We start from the raw sequence: 27,133 nt of genomic DNA on the forward strand, positions 1-27,133 counted from the left end.
AAAAAAAAAAAGAGCCCCCAATGAGACTAGGGCTAAAGCAAATGCCCACTAGAAGTAGGGAATACTCTTCAAGAAGTTTTTGTTTTGTTTTGTTTTGTTTTTTTAAAGTTTCAAGTGAGCTTTATTAGGGAGCGCTCCCGGGCGAGGTTCACTGGTCCGAGAGAAAGGGGCCAGAGAAGTCGCCAAGAAGTTTTTGAATAAAGTAAAATAGGAAATATTATTTACTGAGGGAGTGAAAAATAAACCCAAAAAATTTCAACTGTACACTACATGGGTTGACAACGTACAAAAACTAAAGAAGCTTCAAATGAAGGATAAGCTAGATAATTAAGGGAATTGAGAACAGTCCAGATGCATACTTAAAAAAACAACAAAAAGCTAATGAGGGAAAGTCATTGGCCTGCTCTTCCACAGAATGTTCCTAGGTGTCAGTCAGAGGTGGAGTAACAAGCTAATTCAATGCTTAGGTGAGCAGTATTTCCCCAGCTACAGTTTAAAAATAAGAAAAGGGACTACTGAAATGGATCAGAGGACAAATTTGTGTACAGCTCCCACCCCACCCCCACCCAAATAAATCAAGGTGGAATATGCCACAATGCTCTAACTGTGAACTGCAGCAAATGTCCTAAGTGCTTCCAGATAGATGAGTTGTGTTTGTGGGAGAAGTCAGGGAAGAGAAACCCGTTGGAGCCACAGCCTCAAGGTACCTGACAAGGCATCTATAATCCAACCATCCTCTCAACATCAGACTGACTTACACGATAAGTCTAAAAGATGGTCAACCAGCCTTTGCCTGCTTGTTTCCAACAACAGCAAATGGACCATTGGTAAACTGACCATTCTCAGAGCTGGACAGCTCTCATTTGTTGCAAAACCCTTCTAAGTTATCTCCTAGTAACTTTCACCCCCGGTCCTTGGTTCTCTCAAGAGCAACACAGCAAAGGTGAAAGTTTTGGTTTCATTTTTAAATTTAAGCGAACTAGGTATTACTTTCAGGCATGTCAATACATTCCCTTCTTTCAATAGTAGGAAAATCTGATCTCTTTTTTCAACGTTTGACTCCCCGTGAAGGAAAAAGGAAGGCCAGTCACAGGTTCCTCTAGACTCAGGGCTGCGACCTCCGCAGCAGAGCGGAGAAAAGAGGCTCAAATAACTACATACACTAGGAGACGTTGCAGCTGATAAGAAATTCTCGTTGCCAAGAAGCAAGCAGCTCTAGCCTGTGACCGGGTGCTGGGACGCGATAGAAGCCACACAGACCTGGCCTGGCAGCCCGAGACAGTGGGGGCCAAGAAGCCTCCGTCTCTTTTTGCCAAAGCCGCGGAAGGCTGAATGGGCGCTCACCCCCAGGCCAGCGGCAAACCCGGCGCCTCACACGGCAAAGCGCTCGGCCCCAGGAAAGAGGCATCGGTAAGAAGGCTCGGTGAAACGCCTGGCAAAGCTCAAGCCGCGCCGCCGGGCCAGCTGCCCGTGTGTCCAACCACCCGGCCCGCCCGACGCCGTCCTGAGAACCTGCACCGGTGAGCGCTCCCGGAGTTGGAGACGTCTCGGGCTCGGCCGGGTCCCGTCTCTCCCCCCCGCCCACCCTCTCTCAACTCCCCTGCTTAGAGCTGAGCCGGAGGCCACCCCAAGGAGTGGTGCCCAGGAGGCATGCCGCGTTGGTGGTGAATGCTGCGGGCTGGGCCCGAGCTCTCGGGCAGGCGGGCAGCCAAGCGGCTGCGGCCGGTAACTCACCGAAAGGACGCTCATGCGGATTGGGGTCTCCAACAGGCACGCCATCTTGAGCCTTCCCACCAGGCTGCGGCCGGCGCCGGCGCCGGGGCCGGCACTTTCGACAGCCGACTACTGGGCCAACCACAGTTACCTCTGAAGAAAGTCAGGCAGGTAGACGAGAACGGACCACGCTCTAGACACCGCTGAAGTACGGCCAGGGCCCGCAGAGCGGAGAGCAAAGGGAAACCGCACCAGGGGCCTCCTTACGAATCGTCCTCTCAGAAACGGCAGCTACTCTCAGCCCGGGTGAGAGGTGGGAGCGCGCAGCAGTTTCCGCATGCGCAAAGAAGATCGGCCGGCCCCACCTGCGGCTCGCGGTGGGCGGAGCCTCATGGGCGGAGTCTTGCTGTAAGCTTCACAGAATGATTTGTTGCAATTTCTTGAGCTCGCGTACTCATTATTCCGAAAAACTGGTGTGTAGAGCCAAATACATAATTTGAAGTTCACTTTCACATTCATTATCTCACTCCTTCTTTGCACCAAACTTCTAGTGTCGTTATTATCTCCATTTTACAGATGGAGAAACTGTGATCTCAGAACCAGGTCTCCTGCCACCAGTAAGAGTGTTTCACGATCCAACGTTGAAGTGTGACCTGTTTCAGCATTATCTGCCCGACCCTTTTATTCTAGTGTAGTGTTAAGAATAGATACTCTAGAGCCAGAACGCCTGAGTTTAATCCTTGCTACTTCACAGAGCTGCATTACCTCGGCAAGTTACTTAAACTCCTATGCTTCAGTTTCCTCTTGTGCAAAATAAGGGGCTATGAAGATGGAAAATATAAAGCTCTTAGAACATGCCTGGAACGTAGAAAACGTTATATATGTGTTAGCATTTCTGCAGCCTCTGAGTCAAGCAGAAAAAAATGGAGTCAAATATCTGAATAATTCACACTAAAACCCTCTGATAATTGAGGCCAAATAAAAATATGCTTCTAATTCTATTTTCTGATTGATGAATTCAGCTCTCCCACTCCATTTGTGTGTCTGGGTGTATATGAACAAAACTACCCTGGACTTGGCTGAACAGGTTTCAACTTCATGCTGCTCACAACCAGCAAGGTTTTCACAGGATGAGTGCAATTAACCTGTTACATTACTTGTCTTTCTCTCATTGCTATAGCCGCTCCCTAATGTAGGCTGCTATTACCTCTCCCCTGTACTAGAGCAATTGTCTTCCAACTGATGTTGTAGCTAGCCTCTCCTTCACTTTGCTCCTCACTGCTTTCCTATCTTCCCCCTGTACTTGGTTTCTGAATTTATTGTGGTCCTAATCTCGCTTATGGGCCTGTGCCCCCTGACAAACTGTTGACTTTCTGGAAAGAAGTGATTTCATTGTAGATTTTCTTCCTGCTGCAGCACTATTTCCCAAACTTCAGTACTCTGCATACCACCCACACAATCTTTGCCAATCTGCACCCAGGTATTATTATTCAATATTTTTCTTTAAAGTCAATTTCAACTGATTAAATAATTTTAGCCTCATCCTAAATCATAATACTCTGAAAAATCAAGTGTATTGTGCTCCTGATTTTTATTCTAGTACACATTAACATAACAACTACAAAAATGTTCAAATGTCCATCCGTGTATCACCTAGAATCATGTCATGTACTACATACCACAACAGAGCAGAGCATAGCCCTTACACAGAGTGTACAGAGGTATCAGCTAAATTTTCAGTTGACATTTGTATGATATAGAGTTGTTGCAGCTGTATTTGATCCACATGTCATTAATTAGCTCAAGCAATACATCCTCCAGGAAGCCCCTCCCCTAAGTATAGGTTAGGTGACCCCTCCCTCATGTCTTCACACATCATTCTGTTCTTGCCTCTAACATAGCATCTCCAACAATAGACTCTAACTTTTGGGGTAATATTTTACTTGTCTGTCTCCCCATTATACACTTCAGAGCAGGCACTAGGAATTTTATCTTCCAGATCTTTTATCTCACTGCCTAGCATAGACTACTCACTTAGTAAATGTTTGTTGAATGAATTTTTGGCTAGTTTGGGCACCCCCAAAGGCAGATCCTGGGACAATGATTTGGGTGCAAGTAGCTTATTTGGAAAGTGTTTCCATGCAACAGAATTGATGGATCAGCCAGAGTGAGAAAAGAAAGGAGAAAAAGTCAATATAAGGGTCCATTGTTGAAGTCACTGTCTATTCCCTAAGGACCCCTGAAAACCATACAGCATGCCCCACCCCCTAGATATCCATCTTGAGGTTGGAGTATTAATCCACCACTCCCATCCTATATTAGTTGAGGGTTTCCCCTCAGCTTTTAATTCCCTACCCTCCTGGATTGTACCTGTGCACAGAACAGAGAGGGCTTCCTTAACCTGATGCAGAAAAGCAGAATCTGCAGGCTCTCCTTTGGGGTAGGATACAGGCAGCATGCACCTGAACTTGCAGCAGAACCATCATTACAGCTGTGGCTGAAATCAGGGTGAGGAGAGGCTAGGGAACATGACTCAAAGCATCCAGGCTTTTCTGTTTTATTTCCAGAAAACTGACATAGCCATTTTACAGGAAAGAAGCATTGATTAGCAAAGTCCTAAGCTTGGGATCAGGAATCCCATTTCCAGTTCAAATTTTGCTACTAAATAATCTTAGGTACATCCTTCAAACCTAAATAATGAGTAGAAATTGAGGGTAATAAAAAAAAATTGATTCAGCCTCCATGTAACAGCAACAACAAAACTTTGGCCCAGTGGTGGAGAGCGGGAATAGCCACATGGACTCCCCTGAAAACAGGAACGAAATTTCTCCCCATCCTCCCCTATCTCAGAGCAGTATTAATTTCTGAAAAAATAATGACAACAAAGTGTGAGTTTAATAAAGAAAAAGTAGAAATACACAATCGAAAGTAAGTAGCAAGAAAGAAATCTGAAAAGTATTTATAGATATCTAAATGGAACTGCCAGGGTAGAGAAATAAAGCCGTATTTTTGAAAGTAGAAACATACCTATGCAAAAAAAAAAAAAAAAAAAGGAAAGCTTAAAATATAGAAAGATTCAAAACAAAAACTGAGTGATCCCAAAAGGAATTTAGAAGACCCTTTAAAAGATTTGAAAACAGAAGAGATTCTTTAAATAAATTAAAAAGAGAAAATAGACTAACACTGGTGCAGAGGAGATATAGTTGAGTCCAACAGACACTAACTGTGGGTTTACTGGCACACACATTGTACTAGGGATTCAAAGTGGAATAAAGACATGGTTCCTGCCTTCAAGCAGACAAAAATGTGAGACTCTGAGAGGTTCAATAATTTGCTCTCTCGTACATAATCCCCTGGGACCTGATAGGACTCTCCCACATGGGATTACTGAGCACTCACTTAAGCAACCAGCCAGTTAAGGAAAATCTACAAGGGCTTTGCAATGGGAAATAATGCATCCGTAATTCAGGTGCTTGGCGGGTATAAAATATGTATATGCATAAAGCAGAATTAGTAAGATGTTGAAAAAGTCTTCTGTTAGAAACTACAGTAAAAAAAAAAAGAAAATGCTCTTTTTATAACTGAATAATTGCTGTGGTCGAATTCCAACTTACAAATATAGAAGAAATGATGGAATTTGAAAACAACCCCTTGACAACCATATGAGTTATACTTGTTTGGGCAAGAATCAACAATGGATGCTGAAACTAACTGGTGGGAATATGATGAGAAACGGAACCTCCCCGCAAGTTACTAATGATAGTAGAGAAACTTGGTAGACACCACTTTATTCAAGTGATTATAATTAATGTCACCACTAATGGGATAAATAGACACCATGATATGATGCACTGAAAAGGACACAACATCATTTCTGTGGTATTCCTGCCAAAAATGCATGGGTGTGATCATGAGTGAACATCAGACAAACCTTGAGACACAACACATCTACATCCTTTAAAACTGGCCTGAAAGACAAAGAAAAGCTGAGGAGCTGCTATAGATGAAAGGAAAATAATGTGACATGACACTTATTAAATACAACTTGTGATCTAGGATTGAATCCTGGAAAAAAAACATTTTCCCTCTTGCTATATAGGACATCAAGGGGAAAGATGGCAAAATGTGAACAAAGTCTGTAGATGAGGTACCATTGTTAATGCACCTATTTTGATAACTGTACTGTTGTTATAAAGAGAATACCTTTGTTCGTAGGAAACAGAGTGAAGAATTTAAGTGTAAAAAACTGAGTCACTATGTATTAAGCAATTGTTTTTCTTTAATAATGAGAAAGGGACTCATTTAGAGAATAATAATAATAAGAGGACCAAGGATCCTGGAAATTAATTCATTCAATAAAATATATTTACTAGGTACCTACTATGTGCCAGGCACAGTGCTGGGTGGTGGTGTAACACAATTAACAAGAGAGATACATTCCCTGTTATCACAGAGCTTTCAAAAGAAGGGAAGAGAGGACTTCCCTGGTAGCACAGTGGTTAAGAATCCACCTGCAAATGCAGGGATCTTCCCTGGTCCGGGAAGATCCCACATGCTGCGGAGCAGCTAAGCCCGTGTACCACAACTACTGAGCCTGTGCTCTAGAGCCTGAGAGCCACAACTACTGAAGCCCACATGCCTAGAGCCCATGCTCTGCAACAAGAGAAGCCACCACAATGAGAAGCCCATGCAACGCAATGAAGAGTAGCCCCCGCTCGCCACAACTAGAGAAAGCCCGCACGCAGCAACGAAGACCCAACACAGCCATAAATAAATAAATAAATTTATTTATTTTTGTTTAAAAAGGGAAGAGAGACAAGAGAACAAGTCATTAGAATGTAGGATGATACGTGAAAAGGTGTGGGGCAAATGGAACATCTGTGATGCATCAGGACTAAAGTCACAGGAAGTCTTTCTGTTGGGGGTGGCACCCAAGCTCTGACCTGAAGTGTCAACAGGAACAGACCAGGCAAAGCTCTGTGCGTTGCGCCACACAGAGCTTGGCTTGTCCATAAACATTTGTGTAATGGAACAATTAAGACACCCCCTTCTCTGCACTTAGCTGTGGAAACACTGGCAGATCTTGCAAAATCAGTGCTAGGACAAGAGCTCCGATTATTTATAGGAAAAGAGACACTATAAAATCAGCAGGTCTTCAGATGGGTTGCCATCTTCTGGATTACCTGGGTACTAAAAGACAACTCCACACCCACCCCAAGCAAAGATGACCACATTAGGCAGATGAGTTTGAAAATGGAGACGTGAAGGTAACAATCTAGGCAAAGCAAATCCAATCTTCACCATTTACAATACCGGAATGGAATCTGGATGTCATTAAACCTATAAACAAGAGATATTGCTTGCTTTTTAACAAAAAAATCTGATGAAATCAGGAAGTCCGAATGGAATGTCTGACAAGTTTAAGATTCAGAGGCTAGAGACACCACAGGACTCTTATCTCCCTGTGATGTTTGCCGCTCTTTAGTTTTACCACCACAGACTTGCTCACTCTTTAGTTTTCCTGTGGAATGTGCTGCCATCAGGTGGTGGTAGGTGCCATAATCACCTAGTTTAATTATAAGATACAGACAGCAGGGATGGATGTTTTACCTTGATGTGTATAACATTTTATTTATAAACTGACTTGAAAACTCACTGCCCAGATATCTCCACAGCTCACTCCCTTATTTAATGAAGGTTTCTGCTCAATATGTCACCCTATCAACATGGTCTTCCAGAACCACCCTATATTCATTAAGTACCCTACCCCTACCATGGCATTTCCAATCCCCTCACTCTGTTCTGTTTTAAACCATCCATTTTTTTAAAAGATTTTTTTGATGTGGACCATTTTTAATTTCTCTTTTTTCCCCCCGCGCCCACCCCACTCCATTTTTAAAAAGAGACTTTATTTATTTATTTAGGCCATACCGCACGGCAAGTGGGATCTTAGCTCCCCAACCAGGGATCGAACGGCACCCCCTGCATTGGAAGATGCAGTCTTAACCACTGAACAGACAGGGAGGTCCCAATCATCTTTTAAACACAGTTCTTCCTTCCTGTGTCATTTATGTTTATTCAAGTCTTATTTGGCTGGATTTCATTGTCAAGTAATATTTTTTCAAGAGGGGCTCATGGGTATTGTCTCCCTGGAGCACTTTCATGGTTGAAAACATCTTGCTTGTTGCCTTTTACTTGAATGACATCTTGGCTGGTACAACATACAGGAAAAAAGAACCCATTTTTTGTATTTTAAGCAAAAAGATTACAAAATTATTGGAAGGAATAGAGGGCAAACAGGGAGGGAATATTTCACTTGAGATCAGGAACAGTGAGAAATTCACCATCACTGCATGAACTTGGGGTGCTGAGCTGCCACCACCATTTCCAGAGCCAGAAGAGAAAAGCAACAGCTTTTACTTTTCTTCTACCTTCTAACCTCACACAAGTGTTTCTCATTTGCAAAAGCCAATCCAGACCTCAGCCAGCAAGGGAGTCTAAGAAATGTATTGGGTTGGCCAAAAGATTCCTTCAGTTTTTTTCCGTAAGATGGCTCTAGTAGCACTTAATTGTCTTTAACTTCATTCAAAACAATTTTGTTAGATTGTATGTGACAGCTGTCATATCAGCGTGCATTAAAAAAAAGATATCAAAATTGGTGAATTTTTGTGTAACCATTTTAATATTGAAGATGGAAGAAAAAAAGAAACATTTTCAGAGCATATTATGCTTTATTATTTCAAGAAGGGTAAAAACACAACCAAAATGGAAAAAAAATTTGTGCAGTGTATGGAGAAGGTGCTGTGACTGATTGAACATGTCAAAAGTGATTTGCAAAGTTTCGTGCTGGTGATTTCTCGCTGGATGATACTCCATGGTTGGATAGACCAGTTGATAGCAATCAAATCGAGACATTAATTGAGAATGATCAACCTTATACCACATGGGAGATAGCCGACATACTCAAAATATCCAAATCATACCTTGAAAATCATTTGCACCATCTTGGTTATGTTAATCACTTTGATGTTTGGGTTCCACATAAGTGAAAAAAACCTTCTTGACCGTATTTCCACATGTAATGAAAACATTCCGTTTTTAAAACAAATTGTGGTGGGCAATGAAAAGTGGATACTGTGCAATAACGTGGAATGGAAGAGATCATGGGGTAAGCAAAATGAACCACCACCAACCACACCAAAGGCCGGTCTTCATCCATAGAAGGTGATGTTGTCCATATGGTGGGATTGGAAGGGAGTCCTCTATTATGAGTTCCTTCCAGAAAACCAAACAAGTAATTCCAACAAGTACTGCACCCAGTTAGACCAACTGAAAGCAGCACTAGACGAAAAGCGTCCAGAATTAGTCAACAGAAAATGCATAATCTTCCATCAGGATAACGCAAGACCACATGTTTCTTTGATGACCAGGCAAAAAGTGTTACAGCTTGGCTGGGGAAGCTCTGATTCACCACCATATTCCCCAGACATTGCACCTTCGGATTTCCATTTATTTAGATCTTCACAAAATTCTCTTGATGGAAAAAAATTCAATTCCCTGGAAGACTGTAAAAGGCACCTGGACAAGTTCTTTGCTCAAAAAGATAAAATGTTTTGGGAAGAAGGAATTATGAAGTTGGCTGAAAAATGGCAGAAGGTAGTGGAACAAAAGGGTGAATATGTTGTTCAATAAAGTTCTTGGTGAAAATGAAAAATACGTCTTTCATTTTTACTTCAAAACTGAAGGGACTTTTTGGCCAGCCCAATAGTTTCTTAGCTTCTAGCCCCTGCAATACATGGATGGGCAGATATATACGTTCCTAAATATTTCAGTGTGTGTTTCCTAAAAATGAGGAATTCCCTTATGTAACCACAGTAAAATGATCACAATCAGGAAATTAACACTGATACAATACTATCTAATTTACAGATCTTATTCAGATTTGGCAATTACCTTAATAATGTATTTTATAGCAACATATTGCATTCAGTTATCACGAATCTTCAGTATCATTTAATTTTTAATCTTTCTCAGTCTGTCCTTGTATTTCATGACCATTATATATATATATATATATATTTAAAGACAGGCCAGTTATTTAAAAAATTTTTTTGTCTATTTCAATTTGCTTCCTATTTTTCAAGATTAGATTCAGGTTATGCATTTTTGGCAGGAATACCACAGAAGTAATGTATCAGGGGCACATGATGTGGATTTGTCCATTCCTAGTGAGATTAACTTTGGTCACTCTGTTAAGTGGTGTCTGCCAGGTTTCTCTAGTGTAAAATCCTTATTTTTCTCTTTGTTAAAATTAGTATCTTTTGGAAAGATACTTTGAGATCATATAAATAGTCTCAAATAATAGATACATTGAGACAATGTAAGTATCCTATTACTCTTCAAAGTTTCCCCCAATTGTTTTAGCATTAATTAAAAATTCTTCCTTGTAACAAGTGATGTTGATGATGACGACGATGATGATGATGGTTTACGGTGATTTTCTGATTTTCTAACTCCAACTTTCCTTCTATACTTATCAATCAGCATTCTTGTGTAAATAAGACCTCTCTTTTCCTATTTATTTATTTACTTATTTATGTCAGGATGGAATAGTAGATTCCTACTTTATTCAATGGGCAAAAGTCTGTTACTATGATTGTGCATTTTGATGCTGAAATTGTTTCAGATTTGGCCAGTGGAAAAACCTTCACTCAACATCCTTTTGACGTCTCAGATTCTTTGAGCACTTCCTTGTTTTCTGGCACAAGATGATCCACACTCATTTTGTACGTTCTCTGTCTTGGAAGCAACCATTTCAACAAGCAGACTTGATTTAGAGGAGAAAGATCTGGTTGTATCTAAGAAGTTTTAATTAACACCTGCTCAGGTTCATCCCAGCTTATGCTCTTTCTAGCATGTTTCCATAGTTGACATGTGGTTTCTTTTTTCATCTTACTCATCATTGGGTGCCTCTATCTAGATACTGTCTTTGCTCTGACAAAATCAGGGAATTCCTTTCCCACCCTATTAGAGGGACTTTCCTCATGGACCACACACACAATTGGAGAGGGTTTACCTGTTCAGTGAATGGCCCTTCATGTTTGCAAAAAGAATTTTCATTGTTCACACACCCACTTTTCTCCTACAATCCTCCCATCTCACCTCATTCAGCATGGGAAGGAGTTGAGGCTATTGATTTAGTTTTATTCTCTCTGGATTTGAGAAAGTCAGTGAGAATTCTCAAGTTTATTAACATACCAGTATGACCTCTGGAAATGGGGTGTTGGTTGGGAATAGAGTTAAGAGCTAAGCCATGATGCACTTTTTCATCCCTATTCATAATCTTCTATTTCCTTCTTTGACCATGAGATTTTGGATGTTATGGCATTAAATTATTGTTTCCTATTGGTCACAGAAGAAGAAAATTCAAATTGACATATTAAAATTTTGTTGTAAAATCTACATGGAAATAACAAGAAGACATCATTGCACACCTAACAACATGGCTAAACTTTAACAGACAGATAATACCAAGTGCTGTTGTGCACATGGAATAATTAGAACACTCATATTACGTAGGTAAGTGTAAATTAGCACAACTGACACTATCTATTAAAGCTAAACATATACCTACTATGTTATCCAGAGATTCCATTCCTGGCCATAATCCAAGGGAGAAAAGTGTTATGTCCACCAAAAGATTTTACAAGAATGTATATGGTGGCTTTATTCATAACAGCCCCAGGTTAGAAACAATCCAAATGTCCTTCAACAGAAAAATGGATACATGAACTGTGGTGTGATCACACGATGGAAAAAACACAGCAATAAGAAATAGTATACTATGGCTGTATCTGTCTATAGTATAGTTGTTACTGAACCAAACTTGAGTCTGCTTACCTGCTCACAGTAAAGCCCAATCTACTGACACCAGAGTATGTTGAAGGAAAGTGCAGTGTTTATTGCAGGGCGCCAAGCCAGGAGTCCAGGTAGTTAGTGCCCAAAAGACCTGAACTCCCTGATGGCTTTCAGGGAAAGGTTTTTAAAGACAGCGTGAAGGAGGGGGCTGTGGGTGCATGATCAGCTTGTGGACATTCTGACTGGTTGGTGGTGAGGTAATTGGGAGTCAACATCATCAGCCTTCTGATTCCAACCAGTCTGGGGTCTCCATGCTTGTGATCAGCATACAGTTAACTTCTTCCACCTGGTGGGAGTTTCAGTATCTGCAAAATAGCTCAAAGGATATGGTATGGCTCAGGGATCAAACCCGTGCCCCCTGTGTTGGAAATGCGGAGTATTAACCACCGGACCGCCAGGGAATTCCCTGGCTCAGATTATTATCTATAGCCCTTGAGGAGGAACTAAAGGTCCTTGACTTTGTTTAATGGCTAAACTATTATTATTTTGTCCTGCTTGATTGTTTTCCTTTGCTTCTGCATTTTCTCACTTCTCTAATTAAATTTATTCTTTGGAACTTGGAGAAGGCCTAGGTGGCTAGTTTTTCTACAAAGAGGCAGGTGGAGGACATTGCGGGGGGTAGGGGTGGTGGTCATCTGCCCTGCGAAGGCCCCATAGGGTCCTCCTGCTCAGTTACTTAGATTCATGGATGAATCTCACAGATATTAAGTGAAAGAAGCCAGACACAAAAGAGTACATAATATACACTGACATTTCTATGAAGTTTATAAACAAGTAGAGCTAATCTACGGTGCTAGAGGTTAGACTAGAGTTTTTCTTTTGGGAGAATAGGCTTGGGAGGAAGCACAAGGGAGTCTCTTGGAATGCTAGAAATGTTTTATATCTTGATATGGGTGATTACATATGGAGAAATTAATCAAAATGTGCACTTAAGATTTGATTTGTTCATGGCACTTTAAGTTAATTAAAATTAACAATTTTTCAATCGAGAAAAAAAGATCCAGAAAAAGATAATTCCTGTAGATTGAAAATCAAGTGGAAGAAGTTAAATTTTTTTTTTAGAAGTTAAATTTAACAATGTCAAAAAAAGTTATCTGTTCTTTATATAGTTCAAAACATTTAATACAGAAGGGAAAATAAAACATTAAAAACTAATAGGAAATATTAGATTTCCATCTTTTTCTACCCTCTTGATTGATTTAGATATCATGAAAAGTGTATCTTCCTTGTAAATTTGAAAGAAATCACCTGTAAATCACTCATAAATGTCTTTCAATGGATTTATGTCTTTGACTTTCCCAGTCTTTTTTTTTTTTGTTTAACATCTTAGTATAGTAGTATAATTGCTTTACAATGGTGTGTTAGTTTCTGCTGTATAACAAAGTGAATCAGCTATACATAAACATATATCCCCATATCTCCACCCTCTTGCGTGCCCCTCCCACCCTCCCTAACCCACCCCTCTAGGTGGTCACAAAGCACGGAGTTGATCTCCCTGTGCTATGTGGCTGCTTCCCACTAGCCATCTATTTTACATTTGGTAGTGTATATATCCCAGTGTCTTCTTATTGTCATTGTTTTGTTTACATCTTCTGCTTCATTTTGAATTAACTTTGGTGTCTTTATTCCTAGAAATTGTTTATCTAGTTTTTTTTTAATGAGCAGAGATGGTTTTATTATTCTCCGTATTATCTTGATTATTTTCTTGATTAAATTTGCCAGAAGGGTTTTATTTGTTTGCTTGTTTCTGCCTTGGCCACTAATTCTTCAATTGTCAGTCTGGTCCTTTTCCCTCCTGGATGTTTTCGAGATATTCATCTGCTTTCATTGAGCTTGCAGTCTAGTTACACAAACAACCATTTGGTAGGGAAATGAAGAGTCCCTGGCCCCTTTAAAAAAAAAAAAACTGATAATTTCAGAAACTCTTCGAGGAGATAATTTCAAAATCCTCAGTGCGTTTTTACGTTTTATTTTAAATTTATTTTTATTTCGGGTGTCTTAAAAAATCGTTTGTTTAATCGTTTCTAATCACTTTCAGGCAATTATCTTTGCCGTGAGAAGTTCATCCTAAGTTTGATTTTATCAAACTACACTATTTCCGGGAATTTTTGTTTGTTTGTCTTACTATTCTGGTTTTGATTTTTAGCACCTGTCAGGCTGCTCGGACTTCAAGAACCACCTGCCAAAACAGGCAAAGTACGAGACGATTTAAAAACTCCCTGGAATCCGTGTTGGTCATTCCCTTCCCGACCTCTCTCTCGCGAGATTTGGAAACCGGAAGTGAATTATATTGCTGGAGTCCCAGTTGCAAGAGGCGGCGTCTCAGTTAAGGTTGGCGGGATCTGAGCGATCTGTCGGGTCTTCGTTGTCCGGCCTGGGCTGGCTCTGGTTTAGGCGGTTGCGGGCAGCGCTCCCTGCCTCGGGCCGGCAGCATGCGGGTGGCTGTTGCCGGCTGCTGCCACGGCGAGCTGGACAAGATCTATGAGACGCTGGCGCTGGCGGAGCGGCGCGGCCCGGGACCGATAGACCTTCTGCTATGCTGCGGCGACTTCCAGGCTGTGCGCAATGAGGCCGACCTGCGCTGCATGGCCGTGCCGCCCAAGTACCGCCACATGCAGACCTTCTACAGGTGAGGGGCGTGGCTTGGGCCCGGGCCCCCGCGGTGCGAGGTGTGACTAGCCAGCGGTGGGGGCTGAGAACCCGGGCTGAGTTGGAATCCTGTCTGCCACTGACCAGCTGTCTCTCTTAGTTCCCGTCTTTGTTTACGCTGTGTGTCTAGGAACTGGCGCTTAGTAAATGTCACTTTTCTTCTTTCCATTCATCTGTTTTGTTTCGGAAGGGATCGCAGCTTGAGGGGAAAATCTGGAGGAAGAAACTGATAGGTTAATCTACTTTATGCTTAATAGGACTCTGGGACTACTTCATTTATTGATCTAGGAGTTTTTATTGGACGCTTGCTATGTGCTAGTCCTCATTCTAGAAACTAAGGTTGTTGCAGTGAACTGACAAAAGTTTTTGACCTCATTGAATATACGTTGGCTTGAACCCAAGGTGGCGGCCCTGAATCATTCTTAAGGACAAGGATGGACAATTCGTTTAGAAAGGGCTTAACTTTTTATGATGAGCTCAAGTTTTTTTTACTTCGGACCTTATTTTGCTTTTCTGCTATGCCTAATAGTACAGGCATGCCTAATTGCTTTTCTGTATGTCTCGTTTCTGCTATGCCAATTGACAACTTTACTCTTATGTTCTAGGTATTACTCTGGAGAGAAGAAGGCCCCAGTTCTCACAATTTTCATCGGGGGTAACCATGAAGCCTCAAATCATTTGCAAGAGTTACCCTATGGTGGCTGGGTAGCACCAAACATTTATTATTTAGGTATGTGTTCGTGGGTAATTTCTTGGTCTGATGGCATGGAAGAGCCTGTCAGGATTTGTTTATCAGTTGATCAGCATCTTGAAATGTATCGTGTTTTGGGAATGTCTCTTGATTGAAATAATCATGAAATTTTAATTAAAATAGTTCATTTAAGTAGGTAATCATGAAAATATGTCCATGCATCATCTAGTGCTTTAAGCAATACTTAATATAACTGCAAAGAGCTTCTGTATGATTTACAATCCCTTAATTTTTTTCTTACTCTTCTTATTAAATTTAAAAAAATGAACTTTTTATAATGGAAATATTTAAACATACACAAAAGTAGAGAATAGTGTAATGAATCTCTGTACCTATTAAACAGCTTTAACAACAATTATTGTTCTGCCATCCTTCTTTCAACCCACTCCTCGCCTAAACCCTTTTGTGGGAGGAGGTGACCCGAGTATTTTATCTATTTATTTTTTAGTATTTTATTTATTTATTTATTTGGCTGCGTCAGGTCTTTAGTTGTCACACGTGGGATCTTCCTTGCGGTGGGCAGGCTTCTCTCTAGTTGTGGCGCCTGGGCGCTCTGGAGCTCCGGAGTGCGCTGGCTCAGTAGTTGCGGCATGCGGGCTCTAGGGGCTTAGGGGCGTGTGGGATCTTAGTTCCCTGACCAGGGCTCAATCCCATGTTCCCTGCATTGGAAGGTGGATTCTTAACCACTGGACCACCAGGGAAGTCCCAACTGGAGTATTTTAAAGCAAACCTCAGCCATCGGATTATTTCACCTGTAAATACTTTAGCATGTGTTTTTAAGTGATGAGGATTTAAAACAATACCACAACTACAGTACCATGATTATACCTATTACCTGTCATTATCTGTTGCCTAGTTCATGTTCAGATTTCCCTGATTATCACAAAGATGTCTGTTTTACAGTTGACTTGTTCAAGTAGGATCCAAACAAGGTCCACACTTTCATTTGATTGTCATGATTCTGAAGTCTCTTAGACTATAACTGCCCCTTTTCGCACTCTCTTCTCCCCCAACCCCCATGCTGTTTATTTGTTGAAGAATGTGGGAAATTTATCTGGCAGAATTTCCCACATTCTGGGTTTAGCTGATTGGATTTCCTTGGGTTGTTTAACGTGTTCCTTTTATCCTCTGCATTGCTTATAATCTGCATTTAGATTTATAGACCTGATTAGGTTCAGGTTCAGTTTTAGTCCTTTTAAACTATACAGTCCTTTCATCTCTTTATTTAAATGTTTATAGGTGTTTCTAGTGATGACATTATAAATTCAGAAATTTAATTTCTCTCTGTCATTACTGATGGATCATCTTTTGACAACTGTAGTATTGTGAAAAGGTGAAATTGTCTGAAGATGATCAATCAAATGAAATAGAGAAACTGCAGGTGTCTATGTTCTATAAGTCAAAGGTATACGTTATATATACCTTATATATAACATATAAATCCATCATAGGACATTTTCCCCTATTTCCCCTGCCCCATCCCCATATTCCTTTAGGTACCAAATTTCTGTATGTCTGTTTCCCTCTTCACACTCCCTGTCTCATTTGTTCCTTCTTTTCTGCTCAGTCTCTTGCCTCCGTAGTCTGTCTCCCTACTCTCCGTTATATATTGTTGGCATATTTTCCTATGTAAAAGAGTTACCTCATCATGACACTTAATTTTCAAATAATTTTAAGACTGCATGTTATTCTAGGCCTCTAAACTGTTTGTTCAGTTAGTAAAGATTGCTTTTTAAAAAAAAAGATTGCTTTTGCCTACAGTAATTTTATTTAACTTGTAATTTTTCAGGCTTGGCAGGTGTAGTAAAATACCGAGGTGTAAGGATTGGTGGAATCTCTGGTATCTTTAAATCTCATGACTATCGAAAAGGTATTGTTATGTTTTTTTTTTACATTTTATTACATTCTTTTTTTTAATTGGAGTACAGTTGATTTACAATGTGGTATTAATTTCAGGTATACAGCAAAGTGAGTATTGTTATTCAGAGAATTGTTTTTAAACTTAGAACTTCCATGCCCCATAGTAACTTAAGCATAATATACAGTTTGACTTTTTCATTGGATTTCTCCTATGAACTGATTAATTTATTCTTAAATTTATATTATAAAATATTTTATAAATATGAAAAAATAGAGAACACTAGAACGTATTATCTGTGTATACACCATCTAGTTTTATTTGGTATTTTGCCACTTTTAGTTTTGATTTTTAAGAAATAAAAGAGTACAGGTACAATCGAAGTTCACTGTTTATCTGCCCTCAGTCCCGTCTCTCTCCTTTTATTCCTCCCTTACCTCACCAGGCAGTCACTATTCTGAATTTGGTGTTTATCATTCACTTGATTATTCTATATCATTACCATATCAGTAACAGCTTTAAACAGTGTATTATATAGAATGTTTTAAACTTCATATAAGTGTATCATTTTACATGTATCTTTCTGCAACTTGCTTTGTTTAATATGTTTTTGAAATCCATGTTGATACATGTAACTCTGTCATTTAAATTTGTGAATAGTATTCCATTGTATAAATATACCACACTGTATCTGAATGAATTATACCTTGATTTTAAAGTTAAAGGAATAGCTTGGATCCACATTGATTTTAAAATTTCATGAATTAAGTTGACAGCTAAAACTTACATCCTCAGTGTAACTGTTAAATCACAAGTCTGTTCCTTGCTGCCCTGTTCCCCATGATTCTGAACTATTGTGATGGGTCTACAAAAATAGGCCATCTTCTACATGGCAGATGTGGGCACAAATTGGAACCACTCTTTGGAGGAAAATTAGTAACATCTGTGGAAATTATAGAAGTATTCTTACTCAGGAGTTCTACTTCCAGGAATTTATCTACAGATATATTCCACAAGTGCAAAATGATATAAACAAATGTATTTCAGCCTTGTTTGTAATAGCAAAAGATAGGAACTAGTTAAATGTGTCATGATATAACTATACAGTGCAATGCTATGAAGTCAAAAAGAAGGAAAAAAGAAGCAGCTCTATGTGTGATAATATGAAAAGAACTCCAAAATAAAGTGAAAAAAACAAGGCACAGAACGTGTATAAATTATACTGCCACTTGTATTAAAAAAAAGGGAGGATAAAGGAATATGTATATTATATGCATAGATGACATCCCTGGAATAAAATACTGAAACCTGATTAACACTGGTTCCCTGTAGGTAGGGTTACTGATGGATGGGGGAAGGAATAGGAGAACCCTGTCCGCTTGTTTTAGCAGCTTGATTGACATAAAATTTATGTACCATTGTAAGTACACAATTCACTGATTTTAGTAAATTGTAGAGTTATGCAGCCTTTAGCACCATCTGGATTTAGAACATCTCTATCATGCCTAAAAGTTTTGTGCCAAACTTAATCCCTGCTCCCACGCCAGCCCTAGGTACCCACTAGGGTCTACCCTCCAGGAGGAATACTTTTTACCCTATGCCTTTCTTTTTTTTCTTTAATTTATTTTATTGAAGTATAGTTGATTTACAGTATTGTGTTAATTTCTGCTGTACAGCAAAGTGATTCAGTTACACATATATATACATTCTTTTTCATATTCTTCTCTATTATGGTTTATCACAGGATATTGAATATAATTCTCTGCGCCATACAGTAGGACCTTGTTGTTTATCCATTCTGTATGTAATAATTTGCATCTGCTAACCCCAAACTCCCAATCCATCCTTCCCTCACCCCCGCTCCCCCTTACCCTATACCTTTCTGATGGTATCTTTTAAATCTTAAACTATGAGACTAAACAATGTATTCCAAAATTAAATATAATTTAATTTAAAAAATCATAAGCCTCCCACTTATTTAGATTTATAGCTGGTGATCAGTTATTAGAAAATACCAGCATTTTGAGAACAGTATTTTTTTAATAAAATTTTCAAGAACCAAAAGCATTGATGACAAGCATCAGTTTTGGAGAAGTGTATGTATGTATTTATACTTGCAGTATTTAAGGGAGTTGAATATAGCTTATTTCTCTTCTTCAATTTAAGGTCATTTTGAGTGCCCCCCCTATAATGCAGCTACAATAAGGAGTATCTATCATGTGAGAAATATTGAAGTCTACAAATTAAAACAGGTATGTAAAAAGTACATTACGGCAGACTTGAAAAAATGGTAAAGTAATTCTCTACCAGAATGTATTTTGATCTGCTACTTCCAAGAAGAGCTCAATTCGGTATTTCCACAATTTGGGTCTTGAGTTGTTTTTAGGAGGTTCACAGATGAACATTTTTTAGATTTTATTGGCTATACATTTATTTTAGTGATTAATAATAAAATAAAATATTTGATCCATGACTTCAGCTACTATTCCTTAGAGTAAGGCTGAAGAATATATATTGGAATAAAGTGATACTTGAAAGAAAGTGTTAAATATTTTATTTTAAATAATGATATGAAATAGAAAATAATAGTGAAGATGATATGGGAAAATTGTGAAGGTGATAACTGAAACACTGGCTCAACTGGAGAGTAAATGAAACTAGGTTTTTGTTTGTGAACCCATTAAATGTCTGACACCGGGCTAAGCAGCTTTCATCCGTGATAGTTCATATAACTGTCACTCAAATTCTGTCATGCAGCGTGTCCAACTTTGTCACACTAAGGGAGAGAGGCCAAAGGCTCAGATAGATAAAGTAACCTGCCCGGACTTCCCACACAGTTAAGAGCCTGCCAGAGCCCCCAGACTGGTAGAGCCTGCCAGACTGAACTCAGGCCCTTCCCATCATAAATACGGCCTCGACTGGAACATAAAGATGTTTACAGGTATGCCCCATTCATAACAGTTACTTACCTGGAATCCTTTTTCCCTTTACTCATCTAAATCCTACTGGTCCTTGGAGACCCAGCTTAGATTTCACTTCCCAACCAGTGTTCTAGTTTAAAGTCCTCACCCTTCTCTGAATTTTTGTAGCACTTATTGCCCATACCAGCTTTTCAGTGGTTAATCATATCTATCTTACCTTTTGTATTTTCTTGAACACTTACTTGAATTATTTTAATTTAGTTGTCCAAGTATTTGCTTTGGATTACTTGACAGTATGGAGTATATTTTGTGTTCTCCCCAAGAAGACACCAGCTACCTTAAATACCTCTAATATAATTTTTGTAGTAAACAGAGAGGTTTTTTTGGTGTTTACTATGAGAGTCCATCAGAAAAAAAAAAAAGGTTTACTGTAGGTTAGGTTTACTGTATCATTTACATTACAAGTCTCATGAAATCTGGACATTGATCTTAAAACAGTAGTTTCTTTACTAAAAGGGAAAAGAACAGTGCATGTTGTAGATTTTAGAAACCCAGTGCTAAAGACCTTAGCTGATTGGCAATCTATCAAAGTGTGTCGCTATTGAACTGCCTTGCCACGGAAAATAAAGGTGATTTGTCAGGCAGAGAGAAAGGTGTTTCTCTTTGCCTCGATGAGTGAGTAGCTCAGTATTTCTGTGACTTCCTTAAATAAAGTGTTCTTAGAATGAATTACACAGAAATCTACAGATCTCCGTGGGTAAATGGTTGTGTGGCGGTGGAGAGAAGGGAGGGGATTGCTTTTGGTTAATCTGTTTTTAAGAGCTTTCTTTCTTTTCTTTGTCTGTTAAAGCTGAAGCAGCCTATGGACATATTCTTATCTCATGATTGGCCGAGAAGTATATATCATTATGGAAATAAGAAGCAACTTCTTAAGACTAAATCTTTTTTCCGACAAGAAGTGGAAAATAACACATTAGGAAGTCCCGCTGCCTCAGAACTTTTAGAGCACTTAAAACCTACTTACTGGTTTTCTGCACACCTTCATGTGAAGTTTGCAGCCTTGATGCAGCATCAGGTAGAAAACAAAATGCTTATTCTTTGATTTAACAAGCAGTTATTGAACATCTACGGGCTAGGCCCTATGGGCATAGTTGGAAAGTTAGAGAAAGAGATCAAAGATAACTTTCCTTTTGTGAATAACTCAGTATCCAGTGGGGAGAAGGGACAAGCAAGCAATTATAAAATAGTGTAATAAGTTTGTGACAAAAAGTGCTTAGGATACTGTGGGAACACCTAAGCCAGGCCATGGTGAGATGGGGATGTGGACAGAGAGATGAAGGGATAGAGAAGGTTTTCTAAAGGAGTTGATGGTGCCAGGAAGAAGCAGATTATCAGGGTAATCTAGGCCCAGGGACCGATGTGTGCACAGGCTGGAAGGTCTGAGAGCATGGTACCTTTGGGGAAGTGTAGCTGGTCCCTGGGGCTGAGGCACAGGGAGAGATGAAGCTGGAGCGAGATCATAGCTGCCTTCTGGGATATGCTCTGGAGTTTGGGTTTTAACCAGGAGGTAATGGGGAAGGTTGGGGGTCATGAAGTCAGAGTTTCATTTCAGAAGGATTAGATTGGCAGCAGTTTTGTGTGTGGATTGGAGTAATGTTAAATGGGAGGCAGAGGAGGCAAAAGATGAGGTTCTAACCTGAGGCAAAGAGGGAACACAGAGAATGAAGCAGGTTCCAGAGAGATTTTGGAAGCAGAATCATCAGGATTTAGTGACAGAGGGAGAAGTGAATCTAGAATGACTCCTAGAGTTTTCCTTTGGTAATTGCATGGGGATGGTGCTTGATGCAAAGTAGAAAATAAATACCTACTTAGAGTTAGGCTTTAATGGAACTATGCAGTTCTTCCTTTCACCTCTGATTCTGGTTGAATTCTGACTTTCCCATAAAGTATCCCATAGGAAATACGTTTAGAAAATGCTGGGTTAACAAAGTTCGGGATTTCTTCCCAGAGGCTTCTGTAGAATTTCTGAGAGTCCAGTGTGCTAATGGGCATTACCTTTCTCTGAGATGGCGGGTGGGTTGTGCAGCGCTTCCTGAACTTACCTGACCAAACCCTTTTCTGCGGTAGAGGTACACTTTGGTGATGCTCTTCGCACACGGTCTGGAAGATTCTGTCTAAAAACATTCCTGTGGGCCCTCTCTGTTGTGGGCTTATTCTTACTCCCCAGCTTCACTGGGAGAAGAAGGCGAGGTTACTCTTGCATTTTCCTTTGGGCTGTTGCCAGCGTGATTATCCTCTTCTCACGTCCCAGTCTTCTGTTTCTGTCAGTCACCTTTCCCACATCTGTGTTACTCTCCTCTGTCTCTTGGGGCTCATGATGCTCTTGGATTGCTGAAGCACCTAATTTGCTACTTTTCCCTGATTCTGTCTTCTGTTGTCAACCTTGGGGACTTGTGTCTCTGAATTAATATGTTTGATCCCTTTTTGTTGCTCCTCAACTGCCTCTGACTTCACCGGTATTCTGTCTGAGCCCTTTTACTAACACCAAAGGTCATCTTTCCTCAGAACTGCCCTGCTGCCAGGATCTGCCCGTGATCTCTGTGCATCCCACCTCTCAGTCCCTCCCCACCACTGAATTGAAACCTGGTCCTCAGCAGGGTGTCCCATCACTTGCTTCCTTGTCTTTCTTTCTCCATGTGCCTTGCTGTTTTTTGTTTGTTTGTTTTGTTTTGTTTTGTTTTGTTTTGCGGTACGCGGGCCTCTCACTGCTGTGGCCTCTCCCGTTGCGGAGCACAGGCTCCGGACGCGCAGGCTCAGCGGCCATGGCTCACGGGCCCAGCCGCTCCGCGGCATATGGGATCTTCCCGGACCGGGGCACGAACCCGCGTCCCCTGCATCGGCAGGCGGACTCTCAACCACTGCGCCACCAGGGAAGCCCTGCCTTGCTGTTTTTAGTGAGTCACTTTTTACTTCTTCCAGTGTGACCTTCATGTTTGTGATCCTCCCATGTTTCTTTCTGCTGGTTCACTTTTTAAAAAAGAACTTTATTGGAGTATAATTTCCATATCAAAAAATTCACCTGTTTTAAGTGTAGAATTCAGTGATTTTTAGTAAATTTCCAGAGTTGTGCAAACATCATATAATCCAGTTCTAGAACATTGCCATCACCCCAAAAGATCCTTTGTGCCTCTTTGCTGTCAGTCTTTGTTCTGTCAACATTCAGCCCCAGGCAACCACTAATCTGTCTTGTCTCTATGGATTTGCCTTTTCTGAACATTTTATATAAGTGGAATCACAAAATACATAGTCTTTGGTAACTGGTTTCTTTCCTTTACTTGCTTTTGAGGCTCATTCTTGTTGTCGCATGTGTCAGTGTTTCTTTCATTTTTATTGGTGAATAGTATTTCATCCTATGGAGTATATATATATATATCTGCTTTGGTGTTGTATCTAAGAATCTTTGCCTAACCCAGGGTTACAAAGATTTTCTCCTATGAATTCTTCTACGAGTTGTATAGTTTTAGCTCTGCCAAATTACTTTTAAGCTCTTCTGTTGTCTGATCTTTAACCTTTGTGTTATATGCTTTGGTTTATGTGTGTTATTTGCTTTGATTTAACATTATCATTACCACCATTTCTTTCTGCTTTGACTATTGTAAGGAAATTGAAGCCCAAGCCCAGAGAGTGTAAGTGCCTTGCTTGTCATTGCACAAGGGGGTATAGAGCTAACTTGTTTTGGAAAAGTAACCATTGTTCCTTTGACACACAACTTAGGGGATTGGGTAATGAAGATTATTTCCATCCTTTTCAATGTCTGAATTGCTTGTGATGTTTTAACATTCTTTCTTAAATCATGGTTCATATTGTCTAGGCCAAGGATAAAGGACAGTCAGCCAAAGCAACCAGATTTCTAGCCCTGGACAAATGCTTACCACACAGAGACTTTCTTCAGGTAAAAAGAAAATGAAATAACTGCAATATAGTTTTACTCTTCCAGTGATTCAAAAAAAATTGTCTCCTTGCAAAAATTATTGGTGCTGTTTGTAATTTATGTGTTCTGAGATTTCTTTGGGAATGTTTAAGTTACATTCATGTTTTTAAGCTACTAAATTAAATTCCTTTCAAACTTTACTGTTATATTGACATTCTTAGAATATTAAAAATAGATATGTACTTCTTAAAATCACCAATTTCTTCTTGTAGGTAATAGAAATAGAACACGACCCCAGTGCTCCTGATTACTTGGAGTATGATACTGAATGGCTCGCCATTCTCAGGGCTACTAATGATCTTATTAATGTGAGTGAGCGCCTATGGAATATGCCTGAAAATAATGGCCTGCATACGAGGTGAGTCTGACCTTATTTAGGATTTTCCCTCTCCATTGTATGCACAGTTTTTGTCCCCTCCACCTTATTATTTTTTTAAATCAAGGGAGTTATTGCTACAATTCAGAGTTTATTGACTGGTATGAAAATTGCAAGTTTTCCGTCCGAGAGATCCAAGAAAATAGACTGCTGAGCACCAACCCAAATAAGTGTGTAAGTGCATCAAACTATAAGCGCACAAGTGCATGAAACTTTAAGACCGTGGAGATTTGGTTCACACATTAAAATAATTTGTACTTGTTTTAGGGAGTGAGTTAAGGACAGCTTTTTCTAAGAATTGTTTTAATCTCAAAATGGTCCTTTGCTAAGTTAACTATAATTTTATGAAGTGGAATTCTGAAATGTGGTTTATTTTTTAATGCACCTGCCGTCCATAGTTAGATCTCATCATTTGTTGTCCAAGGCTGATAAAATATAAAAAGCTATTGTTTTGGACTTTTCTAGGTGGGATTACAGTGCAACAAAAGAAGCTATGAACGAAGTATTGGAAAAATTGAATCATGACCTCAAAGTTCCATGTAACTTTAGTGTAACGGCTGCTTGTTATGACCCTAGCAAGCCACAGACACAAATGCAGTTGGTTCATAGGATCAATCCTCAGACTACTGAATTTTGTGCCCAACTTGGCATCACTGATATTAACATCAGGCTTCAGAAGGCCAAGGAAGAACAGCACTTGTGTGGTGACTATGAAGAGCAGGATGACGTGCAGAGTAATGACTCTGGAGAAGACCCTAGTGAGTATAACACAGACACATCTGCCCTGTCCTCTATTAATCCAGACGAGATAATGTTAGATGAAGAAGAGGAATATGATGATAGTATTGTAAGCGCACACAGTGACGTGAATACACCATCTGTAGAACCATCTTCTGATCAAGCTTCTGACTTTTCTGCAAGCTTCTCTGACATCAGGATCTTGCCAGGTTCCATGACTGTATCTTCCGATGATACATTCGGTTCCCCAGTTGGCAAGGAGGGGAATCGCGGTGACCCTGTGGAGTTGGGGGATGGAAAGGACTTAACCAAGGTGCCGTTGAAGAGGCTGAGTGATGAACATGAACCTGAACAAAGAAAGAAAATCAAGAGGAGGAATCAAGCCATCTATGCTGCAGTGGATAACGATGATACAGCCTAAGACAATTTACTTGTTTTAGTGTTATATGTAGATATGTGATTTTTGAGAGTATATTTTTAGAGCTGGATCTTTAACTCAAGACTTAACTTTGTAATAATGAAGTTACATAAATTTTAGTTAGGTATCGACTTTATCTTTAGGCCTTTGTATGTTTCAGATAAAAAAAATATTAAAATTTCATATATTTACTTGATTGAGTACCCCTTTTTCTGAGCACATATATTATTCACTTTCAGTTTTTTCAGCAAGCACTTACTGAACACCTACTTTGTACCAGGCACTCTTCCATAAGATGGCACTACAAAGATGAGTAAGACAGGGGTTTTTACCTTCATAGAGTTACTATCACTGTAAATATTTTGGTGTATAAAATATGGCATATTTTGTTTTACAGTTAAGTCATTATTGTATATATACTTATATATGCTCCCTTTTCATTTATTATAAATATTTTCTCTGGTCAGCTCTTAATGTCTATCGAATATAATTGAAGCTGAAGAGGGTAGATAAGATTTCAGGAAATAAGTACTAAACATTGGCAAACATAAAATCTTATACTTAGTTGATGAGATTAATATAACCCTGCTGACTTTTACATATTATATTTTAGCTTTAGCTTTAATTTTAATGTGACTATACAGGTCATTTGGGGCACAGTTCAGCTTAGTATTAATTACTAGCAGGGAATAAAATAGATAACCAACAGGGACCTAGTGTACAGCACAGGGAACTATACTCAGTATTTTGTAATAACCTATAAGGGAAAAGAATTATCCTAGTAGAGATGGAAAGTGAAAGTAATTTCTGTAGAAGGAATAGTGTTATCGAGGGACTACTGGTTCAGATGGTTTCAGGAGAAACTACCAAACCTTTTAAAGGTAACCACTAATATTATGCAAAGTGTTCCAAAATATAGAAAATGAAGGAAAGTTCAGTTTCTTTTCATGACGCTAATATAACATTGATACCTAAATCTGACAAAGATTGCGCAAAGAAACCACAAACCAATCTCACATATGAATATTGAGTGCCAATTGAAGTCCTAAATAAAATATTAGCAAACAGAATCTATAGCACATTTTAAGATACAGCATGACTGATACAAAGATAGTTCAATATTAGGAAGTCTGTTCATATAATTCACCCAGTAATAGATCTAAGGACAAACAATGCAACACCCATTTCTGATTTTTTTTGAAAAGTAAAATCTAGCATCTTGTTTAAAAGGGAAATACTATAAGCATTCCCATCAAAGGAAAGTAAGAGCAAAATCAAGGAACAAGATACCCACTACCTCCTTTATACTTTAATATTGGTGAAAACAATGAGGGGAATCAGAATTGTAAAGGCAGAAGCATCTCTATACAGATGACCTGAATGTTTCGTTGGAAAACACCAGAATATTAAAACTAAAACTAAGGTACCACTAAAGTAATATGTAAATAAAGTAATACAGCAAAGTAATGATATGAACTGAACATACAAATCAATAGTTTTCACATACACAATTACTAGTGAGTGGCATGATATAAGCAAAACAACAAAAATACTTAATGAGAAGTGCATAAAACCTGTAATGAAAACCTTAAAATGCACCCGAAAAATGCAAAAGTAAACTTGAGCTAATAGAAAATCATCTCTTATTCCTGGATAGATAAACTCAACATTTTAAAGATGCCAATTCTCAAGTTAACATATAAATTTAACATCCTAATCAGAATATCAACACATGTTTTTTGTTTGTCTTTCTGGAGCTAGACAAGTTGATTTTAATGCTTGTGGATAAATAAGTTAGAA

The 27,133-nt window shown here is 39.3% G+C and overlaps 2 protein-coding genes across 8 annotated transcripts in view; one reads left to right on the forward strand and one right to left on the reverse strand.

Annotated features, from left to right (window-relative positions):
* The window catches only part of ARMC8 (armadillo repeat containing 8), a 112,176-nt gene extending 110,089 nt beyond the window's left edge, over window positions 1-2,087 (reverse strand). For 3 of the 7 annotated variants that reach the window (XM_029213994.1, XM_029213990.1, XM_029213993.1), the window contains exon 1: window positions 1,735-2,087. Coding sequence is in view for 5 of the 7 variants with exons in the window: in XM_029213990.1 (XP_029069823.1) it covers window positions 1,735-1,779 (45 nt within the window). In the remaining 2 variants the exon portion in view is untranslated. The remainder of the gene's footprint in view (window positions 1-1,734) is intronic. The other 4 variants (XM_029213989.1, XM_029213991.1, XM_029213988.1 and 1 more) reach the window with 3 other exon arrangements.
* Window positions 2,088-13,941: 11,854 nt separating this feature from the next.
* Window positions 13,942-25,529, forward strand: DBR1 (debranching RNA lariats 1). The gene is made up of 8 exons (XM_029213627.1): window positions 13,942-14,260; window positions 14,886-15,010; window positions 16,821-16,901; window positions 19,056-19,141; window positions 20,661-20,885; window positions 23,682-23,762; window positions 24,014-24,159; window positions 24,643-25,529. The coding sequence occupies exons 1-8, from the start codon at window positions 14,064-14,066 to the stop codon at window positions 25,334-25,336; spliced, it is 1,635 nt and encodes a 544-aa protein (XP_029069460.1). The 5' UTR covers window positions 13,942-14,063; the 3' UTR covers window positions 25,337-25,529.
* Window positions 25,530-27,133: the final 1,604 nt, after the last annotated feature.

Source organism: Monodon monoceros, unplaced genomic scaffold (assembly GCF_005190385.1).
Source record: "Monodon monoceros isolate NGI ecotype Baffin Bay Population unplaced genomic scaffold, NGI_Narwhal_1 Super_Scaffold_11, whole genome shotgun sequence".
Taxonomy (NCBI): Eukaryota; Metazoa; Chordata; class Mammalia; order Artiodactyla; family Monodontidae; genus Monodon; species Monodon monoceros.

Excerpts from the sequence above, each read along its gene's own strand:
- DBR1 (XM_029213627.1), top strand. The coding sequence starts at position 14,064 with ATGCGGGTGGCTGTTGCCGGCTGCTGCCACGGCGAGCTGGACAAGATC. Across the intron at positions 19,142-20,660 it reads AAGTCTACAAATTAAAACAG|CTGAAGCAGCCTATGGACAT; the intron begins GTATGTAAAAAG and ends TGTCTGTTAAAG. Across the intron at positions 23,763-24,013 it reads CACACAGAGACTTTCTTCAG|GTAATAGAAATAGAACACGA; the intron begins GTAAAAAGAAAA and ends TTCTTCTTGTAG.